Raw genomic sequence first — 23,289 nt, 5'->3', positions numbered from 1 at the left:
CTCTTGAACAGTATGAAGAGTGTAAGAGCACTCTTAGGAAAGAGATCAGGAAGACAAAAAGGGGACATGAGATAGCCTTGGCAGATAAGGTTGAGGATAATCCAAAGAGATTCTTCAAGTACATATACAGCAAGACAGCAAATAGAGAGAGAGTTGGGCACCTTAAAGATCAAAGATGTCACCTTTGTGTTGAAACTCAGCACATGGGAGAGATATTAAATGGAGATTTTGCATCAGTTTTTACTGTGGAGAAAGCTAGCCCAAATGTTCACTCTCCATTTATGAAGCTGGAGAATTCCGAGAGGCTGGGACTTTTTTCAATGGAGCACAGGGGGTTGAAACCAACCCACACAATTTAGTTTAAAGCCCTATCCACAGGCCCTACTTATGAAGTTCACCAGGACTCTGCTCCCAGCATCACTAAGGTGGGGCCCATCCAATGCAACAGCTCCATCTTTCCCCAGTACTGACGCCAATGTCCAATGAATTTGTACCCATGTCTCCCACACCAATCTTTCAGCCAAGTATTTACCTGTTTAATCTTGCTGATCCTCTGCCAATTTGCTTATGGCTCAGGTAGTTATCCAGAGATTATTACCTTTTTAGTTCTGTTTTCTAATTTAGCTCCAAGCTGCTCATATTCCTTCAGCAGAACCTGTTTACTCTTTCTACCTGTATTGACAACTGAACAGGATTTTTTTTTAAATGTTGCTTTTTCTCAACTGGTGAGGTCTTCAGGTCAGTGCGCTGAGGGTGAGGAGAACAAGAATCAGTGCAAGTGAGCACATGGGCAGCACAGTGTTGGATGAACTCAAGATTGCAGGGAGGTTGAAAGTGGAAGGTGAATCAGGAGTGTGTTAGGGTCTCTCAGTCTCGAGGTTACAAAGGACTGGGTTAGATTTTCAATACAGGGAACTGGGACTCTGGTGGAGTCGAGCCATGTCATTGAAATGGAAATAGAATGTCATGGTCAGGATGTGGTTCTGTGGTTGAAAGCTGATCTCCAAAGCTGATATTCCACCAACATTTCTGAGAACCTGGATCAGGCGGTTACCAGAGTGAGCGATGCAGTTGGAGTTAGAAAGTTTGTAACAGGGACTGAAGCCAGTAGCTTTCAGTGAACAAAGGATCAGGAGTAGGCCATTCAGCTGTTCCGCCATTGAATGAAATCATGGCTAATCCATGGCTTAACTCCATATACCTACCTTCGGCTCATACCCTTGAATATCTTTGCTGAACAAAAGTTTATCTCAGATTTAAAACTAATAACTGAGTGATTGAGCATCCGCTGCCATTTTTGGAAGAGAGTTCCAAATCTTTACAACCCTTTTTTACGAAAATGATTCCTAACATCTCTCCTGAACAGACTGTGCTCCCAAGTTCCGTATTGAATTAGAGGGAATTTCTATTCATCCAGCACTGGATGTCCAGATATTGTGTGACTTGGGGGGAGCTTCGAGGTGGTGAAGGTCATATATATGTGCTCCCGTGGTCTTTCGTGGTGATGGAAGTGGCTGGTTTGGGAGGTTTTGCTAAAATTATGGTTGAGCTGTTGGTCAATAAAACCCCTCTCATTCACCACCTCCTCCCAGCCCTTTGTCTTCTTGCTGCCACTCCCCCAGCCCCACCATCCCATGGAGGCCAGAATCCCTATGACCAGACTGACTGGCAGGTTTCTTCTCTGACAGTTGGTAACTTTCATAGTCATCTTTTCTGAGTGCCCAAGCCAATTCAGCTCACCTTCACAGCCTACTCTGTCAGAGGAAAATGTTAGAGTCTATTATTAAAGTTGGAATAACAGAGTATTTAGAACTACATTATAAAATCAAGCAGAGTCACCATGGTTTAGTGAAGAGGAAGTCATAGCAGACAAGTTTGTTAAAGTACTTTTGAGGAAGTAACAAGCAAGATAGATAAGGGGGAAACCGGTGGATGAAATATATTTAGAGTTCCAAAAAGAAATCAGTAAGGTATTGTATATAAGGCTACTTCATAAAATGAGATCCCATGAACCCATACTGTTGGGGGGTATATATTCGTCAAGGATATTGATCAAAGATTGAGTAGTGAATTGAAAGCAGAGAATAGAGATAAAGAGGGCATTTTCATGAAGCCAAACTGTAACTTGTGCAGTCCCACAGGGATCAAAACTGGGCCACAATTATTTACAAAATATACTAATCACCTGGGTGACAGAAGTGAATGTACTGTTGCCAAATTTGCAGATGACCCAAAATAAATGGGGAAGCAAGATTGATGCCTCGGGAGATAGATTGAATTTCTTGGGAGATAGATTGAGCTGGCTGGTCCTGTACGCATTGGAGTTTTAAAGAATGAGACAAGACCTTATTGAAAAACATAAGATTGAGGCACCTGACAGAATAAATTCAGAGAGTTTGTTATTACTTGTTTGAGAATCAAGGATCAGAGGACATAATACCATGGTCAGGAGTCACCTATTTTAGACTGAGATGTGGAGGAATTTCTTCTCTCGTGTAATGAATCTGTGGGATTCTTTCCTGCAGAGGGCTGCAGAGTCTGGCTGTTCAGTGTGTTCAAGGTTGATATAAACAGATTTTTAATCAGTAAGGGAATCAAGCATTAGGGGATAAGACCGCAAAGTAAATCTGATTATCAGATAAACCCTGATCTCATTGAATGGTGACAACAGACTCAATGAGTTGAATTGCCTGCTTCAGCTCCTACATCTTACAGTCTTCTTGTCTTTTTTCAGAGTTCTCACTTGCTTCCCTTTTTCTCTTTTCAACTAATTTCACAGGGTATTAGAAGAGGAAGATTTGCAATGAGGAGACTTAAAACCAAACATCACTTCAGGATCTGACGGAGTCGCCCAGAATATTGTAGCCTGAATATCATTGGATTTTGAACATGGAAGGAAAAAGCTCCATTCACAGTGGGGAGAAACCATACACATGATGTACGTGTGGACAAGGCGTCAGCAGATTATCTGCCCTGTCACAGCGTAAATACAGTTATACAGGGGAGAGACCATTTGTCTTTGTGGATTGTGAGAAAGGATTCATTCAATCACCCACACTGCTGAAACACCAGCAAGTTCACACAGAGGAGAGACATTTTAAATGCCCAGAATGTGGAAAGTGCTTTAAAAGCTGTAGGGCGCTGATATCCCATCAACATGTTCACCGTGACGAGAGACACTTCAGTTTCTCTCACTGCAGGATTGGGTTCAAGCAATCATGTGACCTCAGTAATCTCCTGCAGATTCAGTCTGGGCAGAGACCATTCATCTGCTCACGATGTAGGAAGACATTTGCTCAGAAATCCACCCTCTTGAAACACCAGCAAATTCACATGGAAGACAGACCTTTTAAATGCTCAGACTGTGAAAATTGCTATTAAAGTTCTGGGGCCCTAATGTCCCATCAATGTTTTCACACTGACGAGAGACTGTTCAGGTTCTCTCAGTGTGGAACTGTGTTCAAGTGGTTAACCTGACTCACTGCACACCAGCGATCTCGTAATAGGGAGAAGCCATACATCTGCACTGTGTGGAAAGAGATTTGCTGTGAAATCCAACCTACTGAAGCATCAGTAAGTTCACGAGAAATGACAGTGATTGTCTTTTACTGTGAACATATCCCTGCTTAATAGTGTCCCTAGCTCTCAGCCAGAAGATCTGGTTTCAAGTTCCACCTGATATGTAGCTATACCAAAGAGTTTAATTTTTTTTTAAAATTGATGATCAAATGATGTCCACTGGGGCCTGTTTCTGCTGAAGTTAATGAGCTCCAGCTCAGTTAAAGGGACTACCATTCTGGATGACAGTGAAATAAATCCACTTTGTGTTAAACGCGCTATATCAAGGCTTTTTAATATCTCTAATCTCTAAGTGCTCTTTGAAGTGATCTCCCTCTGACTAAAGGAGTTGGAGTTTACTGTTAATCACATCCAGAACACAATTAGATTCATTGTGGTCTTTTCCAATTGACCTTTAAAAATTCCAGGTTATAAAGGGATAAAAAGTCAATTATTTTGGTTTGTGTTAAACACAGTCGGCTGAAACTTTTTAGTATCCTCAGCACATTCTTTTGAAGTCCTTTCCCCTTCTATCTCCTCCATCTTTTGAAGAGCTCATGGAGCTTCTTTGTCATTCAGATGGAGACGATCCGAGCAACTGCCTCTTCCATGTCCCTCCTTTCCCTGAAACTGTCTCTAAAGTTCTACCTCGACTGAGCCCTGAACCCATATCTTTTTCTAGTTCCTCTGCTACCTCAGAGCTCTTCGTGTCCATGAGACCCACCTCCTAGCTCCTTGACACCTTTTCCATTCAATCGTTGAGCATCCAACTTCCCCCATTCATTGATATTGTTAACAGTTATTGCTCTGGTCTGGTATGGTCCCTCTCACTTTAAATCCACCATTATCATCCATCCAGTGAAACCACTTGTCATCATCTCCAAACTGCTTCTCCTCTCCAAAGACCTGGAACTTGGTAACCCCAAAGGAGCCTATCCATTGTTCCTCCTATTTTCACCCAGATACCACCAATAGGTGACATCATCCAAAAGGCACTGCATTAATTTTCACACATCCAATGCTATTACCCAATTCTACCTCGTAACATAACCAGATGTCTCCATTACACCACTGTTGCTTAATTATGGGAATGTGTAGTCCTCATCCCTGGATGTTTTATTTATTTATTCATTCACAGGATGTGGCTTTCACTGGCTCATCCAGCATTGGTTGCACATCCAGGGCAGTTAAGAGTCAACCATATTGCTGTGGATCTGAAGTCACATGTAAACTGACTGAGTATGGACAGGGGTTCCTTCCCTAAAAGGACATTAGTGTACCAAGAGGGCTTTTCCCAACAACTAATTATGGTTTCATAGTCATTAGACTATTAATTCCAGATTTTTATTCAATTCAAATTCCACCATCTGCCACATTGGGATTCAAAACCTTGCCCCCAGAACTTTACCTGGGTCTCCGGATTAATAGTCTGGCAATAATACCACTAAGCCACTGCCTCCATGTGCAGAAATTTGCTCCAGTTAAAAATTGTGAAAATCACCACTTAATTCTGCTCTCTAACTACTGGGATTTGATGCTGAACCACATTGTTTGTATGTGAGTCTCATGTTTAACCACACAATGAGTTCCTCGCCACATTTCCACACCAACCCAAACTTCAGATATTCCATGGTTTCATGTTTTCACCCATCCCAGGTCAGCTGCTTCTGAGACTATCGCCCATGCCTGTGTTAACTTTCAATTTGATTATTTCAATATATTTTTGTCTGGCATCTTATACTTACCTACCACCCACCCAGAAACATAAAATCACCCAAAACTCTGCTGCTGTGTCCCCAAGCTCATTCACTCACCAACTACAAGCTCACTGAACAGATTTTCTCCTGGTCAAGCAAAGAACAAACATTAAAATCTATATCTGGTTTATGAGTCCCTCCATGGCCTCATCCCTCCTGATCACTGTAATCTCCTGTCCCTTACTCTCTGTGATATCTGCACATTTGGCTGTGTTCCTCCTCACTCTGAGATACCTCCACTCCTCTTATTCTGCCCTCTTTAGAATCTCTGATTGTTGTTACTCCATTATGGCCTAGCCTCAGTGGGAAGATCTGACATTCCATCCCCAAACTTATCCACCTCTCTCCGTGTCCGAGGTATTTGTTCAAATGTGCCCTTCCAATCAAAAATTTGTCCATTTAAGCAAATAATGTCCAATGTGTCCATGTCAAATGTTGATTTTGCAAACTCTCCTGAAACACTTTGCTGTTTTGTTATGTGAAACATGTTTTAATATACATATTATTCCTCCTTTACAGCAGCCAATTTGTGCAAAATATGATTCTTCTAACAGTAATCAGATAAGTAACAGATTTTTTTTAATGGTGTTAGGACAGGGACTGCTTGTGTGTCTGAGGAGTCTCTAACAGTGCTGATTAGTGTGCAACCAAATAACTAACTCTGAATTCATGCTTGAAGGAAAGTCATTGATGAAGCAGCTCAAAATAGTTGGCCTAGGCCTGAGAAACTCCTGAAGTGATGCACTGGGCTTGGGATGATTGATCACCAAGAACTAGAAACATTTGGGCTGGATGATTCCACCCAGTGGAGACTATTCCCCTTGATACCAATTGACTCTAGTTTTGCAAGAACTCCTTGATACCTTTGTCAGATAAATGCTGTTTTAATGTCAAGGACAGTCGGTCTCACCTTGCCTCTGGAATTCAGCATTTTGTCCATGTTGGTCTATTGTTGTAATGAGGTCAAGAGCTGAGTGGCCTGGTGGAGAACACAGCAATAACCAGTTCACTGGTGCTGAGCGAGTACGACCTGAGAGCACTGTTGTTACCCATTCCATCACTTTGCTGATGATGGAGGATTGACAGGATGATAATTGTTAGGATTGGATTTCTCCTGCTTTTCTAGACTCGACATAGCTAGGCTTTGCTTTTAATTAGCTGTGTCATTCTAAGTTTTGTAGTTACACTGAAACAGCTTGGCTGGTGTGAAAGCAGGAGCAGGGTAGTGAGTATAATGATCATCCAACATACTGAATGGCAGAGCAGGCTCGAGGGCCAATATCTGCCAACTACTGTTCCAATATTTCTATTCTGGGGATCTTCGGAGGAATAACATAGGAATTAGGAACAGGAGTAGGCAATTCAACCCTTTGAGCCCACTCCACCATATAACATGATCGTGGCTGATCTTACCTGGTCTCAACTCCACTTTCCTGGCTGCTTCCCATAACCCGTTATCCTGTTTTTCATCAGAAATATATCTACTTTGATCTTGAATTTGTTGATTGAATCTGCCTCTACTGCACTCTAGGACAGTGAATTCCACAGGATTCACAACCCTCTGAGAGAAGTAGTTTCTCCTCATGTGTTTTGAACCTATCTCCTCTCACTGTATGTATCTGACTTCTTGTTCAACACTGTCACACAAGGGGAAACATATGTTCAATGTGCAACTTATCAATCCCTTTTCACAGTTTATTTACCTGAATCAGATCCCCCTTCATTCTTCTGAACTAATGGATACATGCCCAAGCTATTTAATGGCTCCTCGAGTGACAGCCCTTTCATCCCTGTAATCAACCTGGTGAACCTCCACTGAACTGCTTCCAGTGCCACCAGATCCTTCCTCATGTAATGAGACCAAAACTGGACACAATACTCCAGGTGTGGTCTCACCAACACCTCATATAATTGCAACAATACTTCTTTACCTTTTGTACTACACTTTACAGGATGTTCATATCAAATCTTCCAGATCTCTTGCAAAGAAAAAAAACACATGGATTCTGTGCCTCGACCATTTTTTTGTGCTTCTGCCTGAAGATTCCTAGAAATGTTTTGGCCTTATCTTTTGTGCTGGACTCTCCCCAACTCACACATGACAGAGATAGTCTTACAGATGAGTTGCTCCTTTACATTTTGTTTTGTTCTTAATGAACACAGCGTGAACCTTCTCATTAACTGGTCCACATTGCCATCGGGACTTGGCTCCAACCCTTCCAAGATAGCAGCAGAGTAGGACGCTTCAGACAGAACTCATCCAATCCATCCATTTCTTTTCTATTTTTTTCTCTTTTTTGTCTTTTGTGTTTTTTTTAACCTTCCTTCGTTTCTCTTCTTTCTTCTCCTGGACACGGACTCAGCGCAGACCTGAGGCAACCTCCCGGCCCAGCGTCACTGACTTATGGCCATATGGTGGTGTTTCTGCAGTATGTAGTGGTCTCTTGGCCTGACGTGGCCTCAGTGTGGACTTCATTTCTAGTGGTGATTCCTCAAAGTGTGGTCCCGCTGTGGTTAAGAACTTAAAAAACAATGTAATGTTTGAACTTTCAGCTTTATTTGTTTATAGAACATAGAACTGTGCAGCACAGTACAGGCCCTTCGACCCACGATGTTGTGCTGAACTTTTACCCTAATCCTAAGGTCTATCTAACCTCCACCCCTACCTTATACTATCATCCATATGCCTATCTAATAGCCACTTAAATGGCCCTAATGAGGCCGACTCCACTACCCTCTCCGGCCATGCATTCCACGCCCCGACCACTCTCTGAGTAAAGAACCTACCTCTGACGTCTCCCCTATATCTACCTCCACTCACTTTAAAACTATGCCCCCTCGTAATAGCTACCTCCACCGTAGGAAAAAGTCTGTGGCTGTCCACTCTATCTATACCTCTGATCATTTTGAACACCTCTATCAAGTCACTATTTTCTGCTTAAAACTAAAAAAGTCTACAATGTGTAACTTTTAACCTTATTTCATATACTTTACATTATACAATAATTACTGCAATATTTAACTTTCCTTAGAATCCCTACAGTGTGGAAGCAGGCCATTCAGCCCATCGAGTCACACCCAGACCCACCCCCTACCTTATCCTTGCATTTCCCTAGACACTGTGGGAATTTAGCAGGGCCAATCCACCAACACTGCACATCTTTGGATTTAGGAGAAAACCGGTGCATCAGGAGGAAATCTACGCAGACAGGGGGAGAATGTGCAAACTCCACACAGTCGCTTGAGGCTGGAATTGAACCTGGCGCTGTGCCGTGTTCTTTCTTTCTCCCTTGTTCTTAAGGTTCTGTACCTAGGTACTGGTACCGAAGATGACACCTTATGCGGTAATATTATACACTTTTCACTGTACTCCTGTACTTTTGTACAAGTGCCAATAAAAAAACCTCTTGTTCAATCTGTGATTGGATAACTAGCCATGCCGCCCTATCTTTCTATTGGTCAGGCCTTGCTGTCAATCATCGGAGACAGGGATGGGGGCGCTTTGAGAGTTGAGCATGCGCAGTACGGGATTGAATCGAAACTCTAGCCCTTGGCTGGAAATTCGCGGCAGCGGCGTTACAAGCCGCCGGCTGAGTGGAGCGGACTGGAAGTTTCAGAAATACCAAGTGGTGGTCTAAAACCACAAATAAGATGCTTTGGCATTTCCACTGAGTAGGAGTCAGCTGCAGATTTCTTCAGAAAACAGGCCCGAAGAGTGGCAGCCGGGGCTCGCCTAATTATAGCGCATGGGCGACTGCCATGTTGATGAGGGCAGAGCGCATGCGCAATGCTCATCGTCAAGGAAACTGCCAAACCCGGATGAAGAACTCCCTGGAACAATAAACAAGAGAAAATGGGTCGTTGTAAAACAAGAGGCCATGGTGCAGTTAGGAACACCTTCTGTTTTAGTCCTTGACATAATATTATCATCCCAATGCACTTCACAGGAAGGAGGTAAACCAAGTTTCTTGCACGACTTGAATGCAATTAGCTTAAAAGTGTCATGGGGACGATAAGGTCTGCAGATACTGGAAGCCAGAGTCTAGAGGTGTGAGGCTGGAAAAGCACAACAGATCGGACATCATCAGAGGGTCAGGAAATTCAACGTTTAAGGCTGAAACCCTTTCACTCGAAACATTGACTCTCCTGATCCTCTAATGCTTATGACCTGCTGCGCTTTTCCAGCCTCATAGCTTAAGTGTCACAGTTACTCAAAGAAGTAGAGTGAAAAGTTTATAAGTCGCCGCCTACAGCTCCATCTTAGGTACAGCTTCTTCAGTTACAAGATTAGTTACAGCCTAACAATGTCACCAACACACAGCACCCATCTTAGGTTCAGAGTACCTCGGTACAATCCTTAGTTACTGAATGGAGAAATGAAGAAAAGAAGTTACATTACAGCTATACACAGTATAACTATAGGTCAGAAAAATCAGAGGCAAATTAAAAAAAGACAAACATCACAGTCTGTTTCCATGGAGTTGCACGTGATGATATTTAGGCAGGTGACCAAACACTTGGGCAAAGAAGTATGTTTTAAAGAGGAAAATGAGGTGCAGGGAGAATTCCAGGAGACCTTGGAGTTGAGGCAACTGAAGATGCAGTAACGAATGATGGAGCAGTGAAAATTGAAAATGTGCAGAAGGCCGGAATGAGAGGAACCAGATATCTCGGAGTCTTGTGGGTTTGGAAGATGACAGCAATAGAGGGGTGAAGTTATGGCAGGATTTTGGTGGCAAGGATGAGAATTTTTAAATCCTGACATTGCTTGAATGTGAGTCAATGTAAGTCAGTGAATGCAGGAGTGACAGAGGACTGAGACTTGACAGCAAAGTTTTGGAATGACTTCCTGTTTACAGAGGGCAGAATATGCAAGATCATTGAGCACACCATTGAAATAGTTGAGCCTGAGGTAAGAAAGGGACGAATGAGCATTTCCGCAGCAGCCACTCTGAGATAAGGATGGGCTTGAATGAGATGACAGAGATGGATACAGGTGGTCTTAGTGATGGCACAGACATGTGAGGTAGAGCTCCTCTCAGTGTCAGATGTGATATCAAGTTGTGAACTGCCTGACTAAATTTGAGTCAGAGGGAGAGGTGGAGGTGGTAGCTCAGGAATAAAGTTTGGAAACAGTGGCTTAATTATTCCCAATGTTTAACTGGAGTTAATTTATTGGCATGAAGAGACTCAGAAACCAGAATGGGCTGTGAGACTGATTCCGGGTTTAATTTAGTTTGAGCCGGACAGACGGAACAAAGGGAACACTGGAAGTTTTAGAGAAACCACCTTCAGGCAAATGGCTTCGGCAGTGAGAAATTTCAGCCATAAGCTTAGATTGGAGAAGGCTGAGAGGAGATTTAAAAGAAGTTTTCAAAACCCATGTGGGGTTTATACAGAGTAGATACTGCAAAACTGTTCCCACTGGTAAAAACATTGAGTATAAGAGTACAAATTTCAAATAAATTACAAAAGAAGGAAATGTGAGAAAGAAACTTCTCACAGCCAGTAATTAGATCTGAAATACATTGCATGGCACTGTGGTTTAGGTAGGTTCAGTCAAGGGCATTAAATTATTATTTGATTAGAAGCAATATACAGGATTACAGGGAGAAGTCAGGGAAATGGCACAAAGTCAGAAAGCTGATTCAGAGAACTGTGCTGACACAATGAGTTGAATAGCCTCCTTCTTTGCCATTAACAATTCTGTGAATCACAATTGTTCATTGAATCTCCACACAGTTATTAACATGAGACTGATGTCTGCAATTCTGTCTGGTTGCTCAAGGATGATCAGATTAATGTTTTGTGATGATTAATGACTGAAGTGATTTATCAAACATATTACTGTCTTTAGATGCGCATTTTAAAAAAAAGTTTCAAAAAGAATTATTCAAAGCTGAATTTGGATTTTGGCAGAAGGAGGAGGAGGAGTGTGGGAGCAGGGGGAATTTATAATTTTGAGGGAACAAGAAAGGAAAAATGTTCAACAGAAACTGGAACTGTCTGGGCAGAATTTCTATTCTGTACATACAGAGCTGAATTTTGTAAATTCCGTTTTGAGTGGATTGGAGAGGATTTACTGATGGGAAATTCAAATCATACATCATGCCATGATCTGAGACAGTCACTTGATTCATCAGGTCTTGAATGTTACTTTTCAATGTTTTCATCTGATCTGTTAGTGGAAAAAGATGTCAAACATCAGTGTCATTACGAAAAGAACTAACACACAGACACCCAGTGAGAGTGTTCCAGTGAACAGACTGTGGAAAGAACTTAAACCAATTACACAGCCTTAATGTTAATTGTTTCCAAACTTTGTAGGTTACCCCTCAAGCCAATTTTGTTGAATCTTTGACCTTTGTGAACAACAGCCTGCTTTAACAGTGAATTGACTCCAATGCAAGGGATTTTCTCAACTTAGTCAAGGCCCTCCTTCATAGAGTCAGGGTAAGGATCGTGTACGATGCTGGTGGAGAGGTCAGAGTCAACTATTTGCTGATGGTGTCCATCATTGCTATCCTTGACTTCCCTGTTAGGTCGCTCAGTAACAACTACGAAATCTGTGTGAACACAGTTAGGTTCTTCATGGGAGCTCTTTGATTTTTAATGAGGTCCTAATTAGCATTAATGTTCTCTTCCCCCTGAGCCTCAATGTTGGTGGGGGAAGGAACTTGGGAGAGGTCATGAGCTCCTCTCTGACCGTGGTGGGCTGATCTTCACCATTTCTTTAAATCCATGACTTTGTCTGTTCTCTGGCCTTAACTCCTGTGACTGCACACTTGAATGCTCCTTTATCACATACCGTAGGCAGAACAGAGGTAGAAGGACCTGGAGCTGACGTAGGTCAGTTAGCACCAGGGGTGATGAGTGAACAGGACATGATGTGAGAAAGCAAATGGGCAGTACGGTTTTAGATGGCTTTACATTTAGAATCGTAGAACCCCTAGAGTGTGGAAACAGGCCCTTCAGCCCAACAAGTCCACATCGAACCTCACAGCATCCCACCCAGACACATCCCGCATAACCCACCTGATCTGCACATCCCTAAACACTATGGGCAATTTAGCATGGCCAATCCACCTAACCTGCACATCTTTGGACTGTTACCCCTCAAGGGTGGAAACCGGAGCACCCAGTGGAAACCCACGCAGAGATGGGGAGAATGTGCAAACTCCACACAAACAGTCACCTGATGCTGGAATCAAACCCAGGTCCCCGGCGCTGTGAGGCAGCAGTGCTAACCACTGAGCCACCGTGCCGCCCCAGTTCTGGTTGGGGGCAAGGTGAATGTGACAGGCAGGTCAGGAATGTATTAGAATCATTAAACATAAAGGTAACGCAGGCGTGGATTAGAGTTTCAGCAGCAGCTGGGCTTGTGTGGGTGGTTAAAGGTGGTGTTCTGGAGATTGACAGATCTGGTGTGGAGATAAGATCACAAACTGATTTTGGGGTCAAATACAAGATTATGAACAAAATGGTTCAGCTTTAGGCTGTTCCAGGGATAGGAGAGGACTTGGAAATTAGGGAATGGAATTTTCAGCAGCAATTGAAGATGATGGCTTTGGTTTTGCTAACTTTTAATTGGAGGAATGGAGAGGGAGTGTGGTGAGGTAAATCTGTGTGCTGTCAGTGGACGTGTGAAAACTAACATCAATTTTCGATGTTTCCATCAGTGGCAGCATGTTGATGAGAAATAGGACAATCAAGGATAGATCCTTGGGGACACCAGATACATGTAGAGGAAAGGGAGGTCGCAGATGGTCAGTAGTCTGTGTGGATGGTAGGGTACAGGGTTATTTCTGAGGATGGGTACTCACAGTGAATCTAAAGGAGAGGGGGACAGAACCAGAAGGGAGAGAGAGGACCATTACAATATCAGCGAACATGGGGGAGTTGGATCATTGGCAGCTTAATGGGAAGAAGGCAAATCAGCTGAATTTGGGCAAGATGAGAGCTGATAGGGCAGAGCAGGATATCAGAGAGACACTGGAGGAAGATGAAAGTTCAGAGCTTTGAAAAGAATGAACTTTAGAGACTCAAATAAAAGCAGAATACTGTAGATGATGGAAATCTAAAATTAAAACAGAAGGTCCTGGAGAGACTCAGCAGGTCTGGCAGCATCTGTGAAGAGAGAAACAGAGGGAATATTGCAAGTTGAGTATGACTCTTAATTGATCTCTGTCTCACTCCACAGATACTGTCAGACTTGCTGTGTTTCTCCAGAACTATGTTTTATTTAAGGAACTTTAGAGACAGTTTGGCTTGGTGATTAGTGGAGGTGAGGGAAGCAGCTGATCAGATTGTTTCAATTTCAGTGACAAAAATGCTTCATGAGCTCTTTTCACTTGTTGGAGGTGAAGATGGAGGAGACAGGGACAGCCCTTCAAAAGAGACATACTATCATCCAAGATACAAACAAAAACTCATCATTTTTTTGTCTAACACACAAACTGGAGGAACAACATCTTAATTTCTGCTTATTCAGGACTCAACACTGAGTTCAAGAATGACACACCAGTAACTCTGTCCTCCATTTGGATTAACTTCCTTCCCCCTGCAAGTACCCAGTGTCTTGTTTATTCACGTTTGCTCTTAGCAGAGCTAACCTATTTTCTGCTATAAACTTCCTGCTAGCACCTCCTTGCCATCTATTCCTCCTCCTACCACCCTTACAATCTTTCACTTCCTCTTCCTCCCCCTTTTACACACCAAAAACACCATTACTTTTCCAATGCTCTTCAGTGCCAAAGAGTCAGATCAGACTCAAAACATTAATTAATTTTCTCTCATAGAATCATAGAGTTGTAGAGCATGGAAACAGACCTTTTGTCCAACTCATTCATGCCAACCAGATATCCTAAATTAATCTAGTCCCATTTGCCAGAATTTGGCCCATATCCCTCTTAAACCATACCTATTCATGTACGCAGCCTTTTAAATGTTGTAATTGTACCTGCCTCCACCACTTCCTCTGCAGTTCATTCCATACACGCACCACCCTGTGCGTGAAAAAATTGCCCCTTGGGTCCCTTTTAAATCTTTCCCCTCTCACCTTAAAACTATGCTCTCTAGTTTTGAACTCCCGTACCCTGGGAAAAGACCTTGGCTATTTACCCAATCCATGCCCATCACGTAAACCTCTACATGATCACCCCTCAGCCTCCAATGCTCCAGGGAAAATGGTCCCAGCCTATTCAGCCTCTCCAGATCGCTCAAACCCTCCAACTCCAGAAACATTCTTGTCTGAACCCTTTGAAGTTTCACAACATCTTTCCTATAGCAGGGAGACCAGAATTGCACACAGTATTCCAAAAGTGGCCTAACCAATGTTCTGTACAGCCACAACATGACCTCCCAACTCCTATACTCAATGCACTCACCAATAAAGGCAAGTGTGCCAGATGCCTTCTTCACACCCCCGTCTACCTGCAACTCCAATTTCAAGAAACTAGGAACTTGCATCTCTTTGTTCAGCAACACTCCCCATGACCTTACCGTTAAGTGTGTAATTCCTGCCTTAACTTGTCCCAACAAAATGGAACATTTCATATTAATCTAAATGCCATCTGCCACTCCTCAGTGCATTGGTCCATCTGATCAAGATCCCACTGAATGGAGATAACCTTCTTCACTGTCCATTACACCACCAATTCTGGTGTTGTCTGCAAATTTACTAACCACACCTCCTATATTCACGTCTAAATGATTTATATAAGTGACACATAATGCAGTGGACCCAGCACCGATCCTTGCAGCACACCACTCATCAACGGCTTCCAGTCCGAAAAGCAACCCTCCACAACCACCCTCTGTCTCCTACCTTCAAGCATTTTGAATATAATATGCAGTTTGGTACCTTACTTAAGGAAAGATGTCAATGCATTGGAGGTGATTCACAGGCGGGCCAGTAGATTGATGCCTGGAATGAATGGTTGTTTTAGAAGATAGGTTTGACAGGCTGAGCTTGTTTTCATATTTCCACTGGAAGTGAGGCGATGGGGTTTAAATATTAAATAAAAACGAAAAGAACTGCAGATGCTGTAAATCACACACAAAATTAGAAATAGCTGGAAAACCTCAGGAGGCCTGGCAGCATCCGTGGAGAGAACCAGAGCCAATGCCCCGGGCCGAGCAACCCCCCCACAGAGTTCTGAGGAAGGGTCACTCAACCCAAAATGCCAACCCCGACTCTCCCCACAGACATTTACAGACCTGCCGAGCACCTCCAGCAATTTCCACCCTTGTCTCTGAAAGTGAAGGGAGTCTTGATTCAAGTGCAAAAAACCCTGAATAGTCTTTACAAGTTGGACTTGGTAAGGAAGCCTCTACTTTTTGGTGAGTCCAGAACGAGGGGACACTGTTTAATTTTAAGAGTCATCCTTTTGGAACATGAATGGGGAGAAATCTCTTGTGTCAGAGGGTTGTGCAACATTGGAACTCTGCCCCAGAAGGCAGTGGAAGCAGGCTCATTGTTTTTTTCTTTAAGATAGAGGTGGATGGATAGTTATTAGGCAGACGAATCCAAAGTTATAGGGGCTAGGTGGAAATGTGGATTTCAAAACACAGCAGGTTAACCATGATCTCATCAAATTGTGGAATAGCCTTGAGGAGCTGCTTGGTTTATTTCTGCACCTATTTCATGCATTCATAAGATAAAATATTTGGATCATAACTGTCTCGTATTTACATCGACAGCTTCAGTATACTTAGTAATCCGTCCTCCACAATCTTCTGTGGCAGCAGATCCTACAGGTTGACCATTCAGTTAAGAAATATTTCCTCATTTCAGTACAAAATGACCTACCCCATATTCTGAGACTGTGACTCCCTGTTGAGGGGAAACATCCTTCCTGCATCTTGTCTGTCTAGCTCTATGAGAATTTTATACATTTCAATCAGATCCTCTCTCATTCTTCTAAACTCTCATGAACACAGGGCCAGTCGAACCAACCACTCCTCATTTGAAAGTCTTGACATCCTGGTATCAGCCTATCAAACCCTCATTGCACCCCCTCCATGGCAAGTACATCCTCTCTTCGGTGGGAAGACCAAAACTGTACATAATACTCCCAGTGTGGTCTCATCAAGGCCCTGTATAACTGCAGTAAGACATCCCTACTTCTGAACTCAACTCTTCTTGCAATGAAGGCCAGTATACCATTTGCCTTTCAAATCGCTTCCTGCACCTGGTGTACGAGTAGTACATGCAGATCCTTTTGTACACTCACATTTCTCAACATATCACCCTTTACTGAATAGTCTGCTTTTCACATTGAAGTGTATAACTTCACATTTATCCATGTTTCACAGCATCTGTCGCGTTTTCTGACAAACTCAATTTATCACCCTGAAGCCTCTTTGCATTGTACTCACAACTCAATCTTACCTAGTTTTGTGACCTCAGCTGACTTGGTAATATTGCATTTGCTTTCCCCATCCACATCATTTAAATATATCATGAATAGCTAGCGCTCATGATCCCTGTGGTACACTACTAGTCACTGTCCACCACCCAGAAAACGATCGATTTATTCCCACTTTGTTTTCAATCTGTCAACCAGTTCTCAATCCATGTCAGTGTATTACCTCCAAACCTGTGCTTTAAATTTGCCCACTAGTGTCAAATGTGGAAAGTTATCAAAAGCCGTGTTCTGTTATTATGTCTTTTATAACAGAATCTAGTATTTACCCCATGTTCGGATAAATGGTCTGTGATTGTCTGTGTTTTCTCTCCCTTTGTTTTTTTAAATCATGGGGTAGATTTGACACCTTACAATATGCAAGAACAGAGTCTACTGAATTCTGAAAGTTGACCACCAATGCATCCAATATTTCTAGGGCTACTTCCTTTAGTACTCTGGGATAAAGATTATCAGCCCCTCAGGATTTGTCAGACTTTAACCCCATTAATTTTTCTGTAATCATTTGAAATGAGGTTAATACAGTTAATATATGAATGTTTATATCCGAATAAGTCACGACAATTGATGAGGCAGCAGCTCAGTAAATAAATGGAGATTGACAAAAACTGGTTTTTGCCACCATATCTTGAAAACTGCAGAAAATATCTGATTGTGGAACGCATACTTCTTTATTCACTTGCTTCCTTGCATCAGTCACTTTGATTCTGTCTGAGTCCCGCCCGAGTTGCCTGCTCCTCTTGTGTGGACCTTCCTTTTCTAGTTTCAGCTAATCTCCACAGATGCTGCCAGACCTGTTGAGTTTCTCCAGCACTTTGTATTTCAGACCTTCACCATCTGCATTACTTTGCTTATAAGTTGACCTTTAAAATAAAGCTGATTGATTTCACTTTATCCAGAATGTAAACACCAATAGCTGGTCTTGAGGTGATGATCAATCAACAGAGACAGACCCCAGTTAACAGAGTTCATTCCTCGTTGTGAGTAACAGCAAAACCCAGTCATGGTAGTTGCTTGTGAACTTGCTTATGTCTCAACAAATTGGATGACTGCGTGAATCCTTTCCCACACTCGGAACAGGTGAAAGGTCTCTCCCCAGTGTGAATACGCTGGTGCTTCAGCAGATTGGACAAATTATTGAATCTTTTCCTACATTCGGGGCAGCTGAATGGCCTCTCCCCAGTGTGAATTCGTTGGTGGACAATGAGGTGAGATGATTTCCTGAACCCAGTCCCACAGTGAGAGCATCTGAATGGTTTCTCATCAGTGTGAACACGTTGATGGGTGACCAGTTCTGCAGAACTTTTAAAGCATTTCCCACAATGCAGGCACTGAAATGGTCTTTCATTACTGTGTACCCGTTGGTGTTTTAGCAGGTGGGATGACTGAGTGAATCCCTTCCCACACTCGGAACAGATGAATGATCTCTCATCATTGTGAACTCGCTGCTGTTTCAGCGAGTGTGATGACTGAGTGTTTCCCTTCCCACACTCTGATCGAGTGAATGAACTGTTCTCGGTGTGAACTCGCTGATGTGTCATCAGGTGGGATGACTGAGTGAATCCCTTCCCACATTCTGCGCAGATGAATGGTCTCTCCCCAGTGTGAGTTCTCTGATGACACAAGAGGTTGGAAAACTGAGTGAATCCTTTCCCGCATTCAGGACAGGTGAATGGCCTCTCTCCAGTGTGACTGCGCCGATGAGTTTCAAGGTCAGATGGATAATTGAATCCCTTTCCACAATCCCCACATTTCCATGGTTTCTCCCCACTGTGACTGCATTTGTGTCTGGACAGACCAGATGATCGGCTGAAGCCTCGTCCACACACAGAACACGAGTACGGTTTTCCCCCACTGTGAAAGGTGACTTTAGCTTCCATGTTCAAAATCTAAAAACATTCAGGTTACCAGAAATTGGGTGATACTGTCAGATCCTGATATGATGTTCCATTCAAATTTGCTGTTGATAAATTCTCCCCTTCTAAAATCCTGCGAAAGTGATTGAAAACAGAAAGGAGTGAATGAGAGAGGTCCCACCTAAACAGAAATTTAGATTGAACTCAACGAATCTTATAATTTCTGGAGATAAAACTGGTGAGCCTTAAACTTGCCTGATTGTTGTTAACAATCAACTGGTTCACAAATGTCCTTCAGGGAGGGAAACATGTCACCTGTTCTGGACCCACAGCCGAATCTGGCCTGGATTAGCGGAGAGACTGAGAGAGTTGGATTTGTCGTGGTTCAACAAGACGGATTTTATAAACAAAATCCTGAACTTCCAGTAAGAGTCCTGGCGGCAGGTGTATATTAACAACCTTATCACCAAATTCACCGTTACGGATCCGAAACGTTACTTCTGATATTTTCTGCACAGATGCTGCCAGACCTGCTGAGCTTTTCCAGCAACTTCTGTTATTGTTCGTGATAGTTCCCAGCCAATGAGAACCTCACCCCCTACAAAGATGGCTGCCTCGCGTGTTCATCGCGCCTCATTGCCCCTAAGAAAGATGGCGGCAATTAGCGCAGGCCTAACGCTGGAAGCTGCGACCCCCCTCTTCATACATCGGTGGAGTGAGAGATAAATTCGCGACTGGGGTTTGAAACAGACTGACACAATATGTTTACTAAGCCTGCTGCGCACGCGCCAGATTCATCGTTTTCTCCACCGCGCCATAATTTTACCGTTCGTGAATCCGAAGAGTGATCATCCCTCCGTCGCCATTACTCTTTCCGCGCATGTTCCGTGCACTCTTCAATACTACGCCTGCGCACTGGTTTTTTCTGTTATGTAGATAGGGGAACTTTCACCATTGCGCGTTCTGCTGGGTAAAAACATCGCCGTTGAAGTGTCGAATTCTTTTGTAGTAATTTGCTTTTCCGTATCTGCAGATGGAGAGTAAAATCATAAAATTAGAAAATACATATCTTGCCATAGCCCCTTCACTTGTTCATCACATTATATCCCATAAATGCAAGATGGCAGATCCTTTGCCTCAGCGTTAACGTATACCAAAGAGGAGAATTGGTCATGTATTTTGTTTTTTACAGTATATATTTATGTAATTCGAATATCTTGAAGCTGATCGTCTGCCAGGCTAATTTATTTCAACAGCTTTAATAAATCAGTATTCTTTGTTTTCAGGTTTTGTCTCATGCTCCTGTATCCTATCTGTGTCCACCCAACAGTTCAGATGTTGTTATGAAAATTGCTAACAGTGTGTTATGCGAAATGATAAATAACACCATTTCTGGTGGTGAATGTTGGTTTTTCAGTGTACTGCATCAGCAACCAGGACATTAATGAAACCAAACAGGACAAAGTCTCGGAGATAGTAGGAACTGCAGATGCTGGAGAATCTTAGATAACAAGGTGTAGAGCTGGATGAACACAGCAGGTCAAGCAGCATCAGAGGAGCAGGAAAGCAAAGTCTCGCTTTGAATGTGATGACACTGTTGGTTCAGTTCAAAAAGCAAGGTTCCAAAGGAACATTGTCCAATGTACATGTGAAACACACGACCTGAGATTGATAATCACTTCCTCTACCAACTGATGTAGCTGGACACACAGGTTATAACCATAGCTTTTCCCAAGGCGAGATAACTGCTTAAAAGCCATGCAAGAATTAAATTGTCCACCAGAGGCCACGGCCCCATCACTTTCTGCTCAATAATCTGTAAAATCATTGAGATTCCACTTTGCTTCTCCTTCTCAACACTGACATCTATTTCCATCGGCATCTGTTTCTGGATTTGATATTTACCTGTTGTGTGCCTTCATTTTGAACTCAGATTCGCTTCAGTCACCTACAAACCGAATGACAAAACTGACGGACAAACAACAGAAAATGAGCCACTCACGAACACATACCCCCAGTACTGATGTTCAGATTAGCAATAGTCAGGCTTTCAATAAAATGAAGGGATTAAGCAGTTGAAAATATTTAGATTGTTGGTGAGTGACTATTAGGGTGACTGACCAGGGGACTTTGTAAATGCTGCTCAGAGGTTTAGTCATTAGGACATAATCTTCCAATTTCCTGAGCCTGTGCTCAGTGTTTTGGGAGGTTTGCCCTGGTCTGCATAATCTTGTGTCCCATGGATGGATGGTAGCCACTGACTGAAGCTGCAGTTGTTACTGTTCACTGGCAGTGAGTGTCAGGCTGGAATATTGCTGATTTTCTGCTTCTCCCTGTGTTGCTCCCTGTACTGCTGAGGAAATGCAATCATGATCGGGTTTGTTTGAAATGAAGAACTCTCAGATTTCTAATGATTCAAGTGTAGGAATATGGTCCATTAATTTATTTGGCATTTTGTTTGTAAGATGCCTGGAAGTGGATATACTGAATATTTGCAGAATGGTCAATGCTTGGAGAACATTTTCTTGCAGCCATTGTCCCCATTGATAGGCCAAAAATGTGTGACAAGAAAACAGTAATGATTATAGCAACATAAGAACCAGAATAGGCCATTCAGCCTCTCGAGACGCCCCCCACCATTGAATGAAATCATGGCTGATCTGTGGCGTGACTCTATTTACCTGCCTTTGACCCAAATCACTTAATAACTTTACTTAACAAAAAAAAACTTAGGTTAACAATTGCTCCTGTATCCACTGTTGCTGGTGGATGAGAGTTCCAAACACGTTCAAGCCTTTGTGTGTAGAAATGCTTCCTAACATCTTTCCTGGATGGTATGGCTCTAATTTTCAGACTATGTTCCATTTCAACTCTCAAATACTTTGCTTAACAGCTGAATGCGCTGACTAAATGCACCACAGAGTCTGATGTGAAACCTGTAAGATCCCCTAAATCTGTTAAACATCAACGAGTTCAAGCTTCAGATTGCTGATGGCAATTTCCTTTATCAGTTTTAATCTTCTAAAATAAAGACTGGGATGTTCATTGTGGAGACAATGGGGACAGTCTGATCCCAGCTACTGCAAACAAATCCATGTCACCAGGAACCAGCTGTGTCTGTGGATACACGCAAAGCGATTCTGCCATTTCTTCAGTTTCAATTGCAGGATCACTTGAATCTCTCTTTAGAGTCACTAACAAATTGAGCCGAATGAAGTATTTCTCTGCTGTAATCAGGCTATGGTTTTAAAGAAACACAATTGCTTTACGTTTTAGGAGAGTGGTCAAGTGATTCAGGTGCTGAATTAAAAACTAACAGGTTTAAATCGTGCTGACTTCGCTTCTCACCATTTCAGCCTTTAATCCGGTTCCCACAGAAATAATTATCTAACACTTGGAAGAAATGTTTCCAAACATAGATGAGGGATTTTAGTTTCTTGTATCTTGAACGTTAAATAGAAGGAAGGAAGGTTTCCCTTTTGGCTGTTTAATTTGGAGATCTGTACTCACTCAAAATGATTATGTTTGGCCGTACAAGTGCCTTCCGGTGCAGGGCTATCTGACCCTCAGTGAGGTATCTTTAATAAACTGTCCCTGGTGCTTCCAACTACACCATGGCGTCATATGACGCGAGCGGCGACGGCGTTCAACTATTGTAACGCAATAATGATGCTGGCTCCTGGAATATGAACATGAATTAGTCGTGGGTCACGTGGTACTGAAGCATTCATGAAATGTTACAACATCTCTAGCTATTTACATTTGTACATTACAACCACAGGCACCTTTCAGTGTCTGGCCTCAAGTTAAGCGTTCTTCTGCAACAATATTTTTATTTCTGATACTTATGGTGAAGTTCGAGAAATGTTTGTCTCTTGGTGCCTGAATTTACTGTAAATTAACCAGAAAATGGGATTGGAATCCAGTCTGTTTTTTTTCCCCCTCCCAAATCCTTTCTCTGTCGTCTCTGAAGGAAGACTGAGAGTAAGTCCCCGATCCGTTCTGTGACATGTAGACTGGAATCAGCCTCTCCAGAGTCAAGTTCAGAGCGTATGGGGGATAAAGAGAAAGGTCAAGGAGAGGGAAGTTGAGGCACTGAAGTGGAGAAGAGCGGAATGAGGGAGACAGAGGGACAGACAGATAGGCAGAGAGAGAAAGCAGAGAGAGAGGAGGAAAGGTGGGGAGAGAGACAAAAGAGACACTCACGTTTGACCTCCTTTGGCGCAAATTAACCTCAGTGCAGTACGTTCACTTCCCAGTTTTGCTGTGGCTTTGTAGCGCGTCTGACTCTCGAACAGAATGTTGCGTGTACAAATCACGGCAGCTCAACTCCCTTGACCGTACTTCGGGGTGGAGATAGTTACCTGCTCGAAATCTTTCTTCTGGCTGCTTTCGATTGCACTCAAAGCTTTGGGAACAATGTTTCAGGGATACGGTGTGTCCATTGTTTGAGTAAATGCTCAGTTCTCCTAATGTACAGGAGCACAGGATCCCCTGCAGTAATTCCACGCTGTTTCAGACGGCAGCATCTTTTCAGGGAAAAGTCATGAATGACAAGAGGATCAGCATGTCGGATACAGCATCATGACACATGAATTTCACCATTATTAGGACAGTTATCACCGACTGTAAAAAAACCCACAGAGAGATACAAGCGACAGAGAGTCCCCCGGGGGTTCGTTGGGCTGAACG

The 23,289-nt window shown here is 42.8% G+C and overlaps 1 protein-coding gene across 1 annotated transcript; it reads right to left on the bottom strand.

The window, feature by feature from the left end:
* Window positions 1–15,517: 15,517 nt before the first annotated feature.
* LOC125487622 (zinc finger protein 436-like) lies at window positions 15,518–23,009 on the bottom strand. Its single transcript, XM_048619506.1, has 3 exons — window positions 22,804–23,009; window positions 19,424–19,624; window positions 15,518–18,730 (listed from the first exon to the last, which is right to left on the bottom strand). The coding sequence occupies exon 3, from the start codon at window positions 18,619–18,621 to the stop codon at window positions 17,743–17,745; it is 879 nt and encodes a 292-aa protein (XP_048475463.1). The 5' UTR covers window positions 18,622–18,730; window positions 19,424–19,624; window positions 22,804–23,009; the 3' UTR covers window positions 15,518–17,742.
* Window positions 23,010–23,289: the final 280 nt, after the last annotated feature.

The sequence above is a fragment of the Rhincodon typus genome, chromosome 43 (genome assembly GCF_021869965.1).
Source record: "Rhincodon typus isolate 14 chromosome 43, sRhiTyp1.1, whole genome shotgun sequence".
In the NCBI taxonomy this organism is placed as follows: domain Eukaryota; kingdom Metazoa; phylum Chordata; class Chondrichthyes; order Orectolobiformes; family Rhincodontidae; genus Rhincodon; species Rhincodon typus.
Note: the sequence above shows the minus strand (reverse complement) of the source record. Positions and strands in the feature narration are given on the sequence as shown.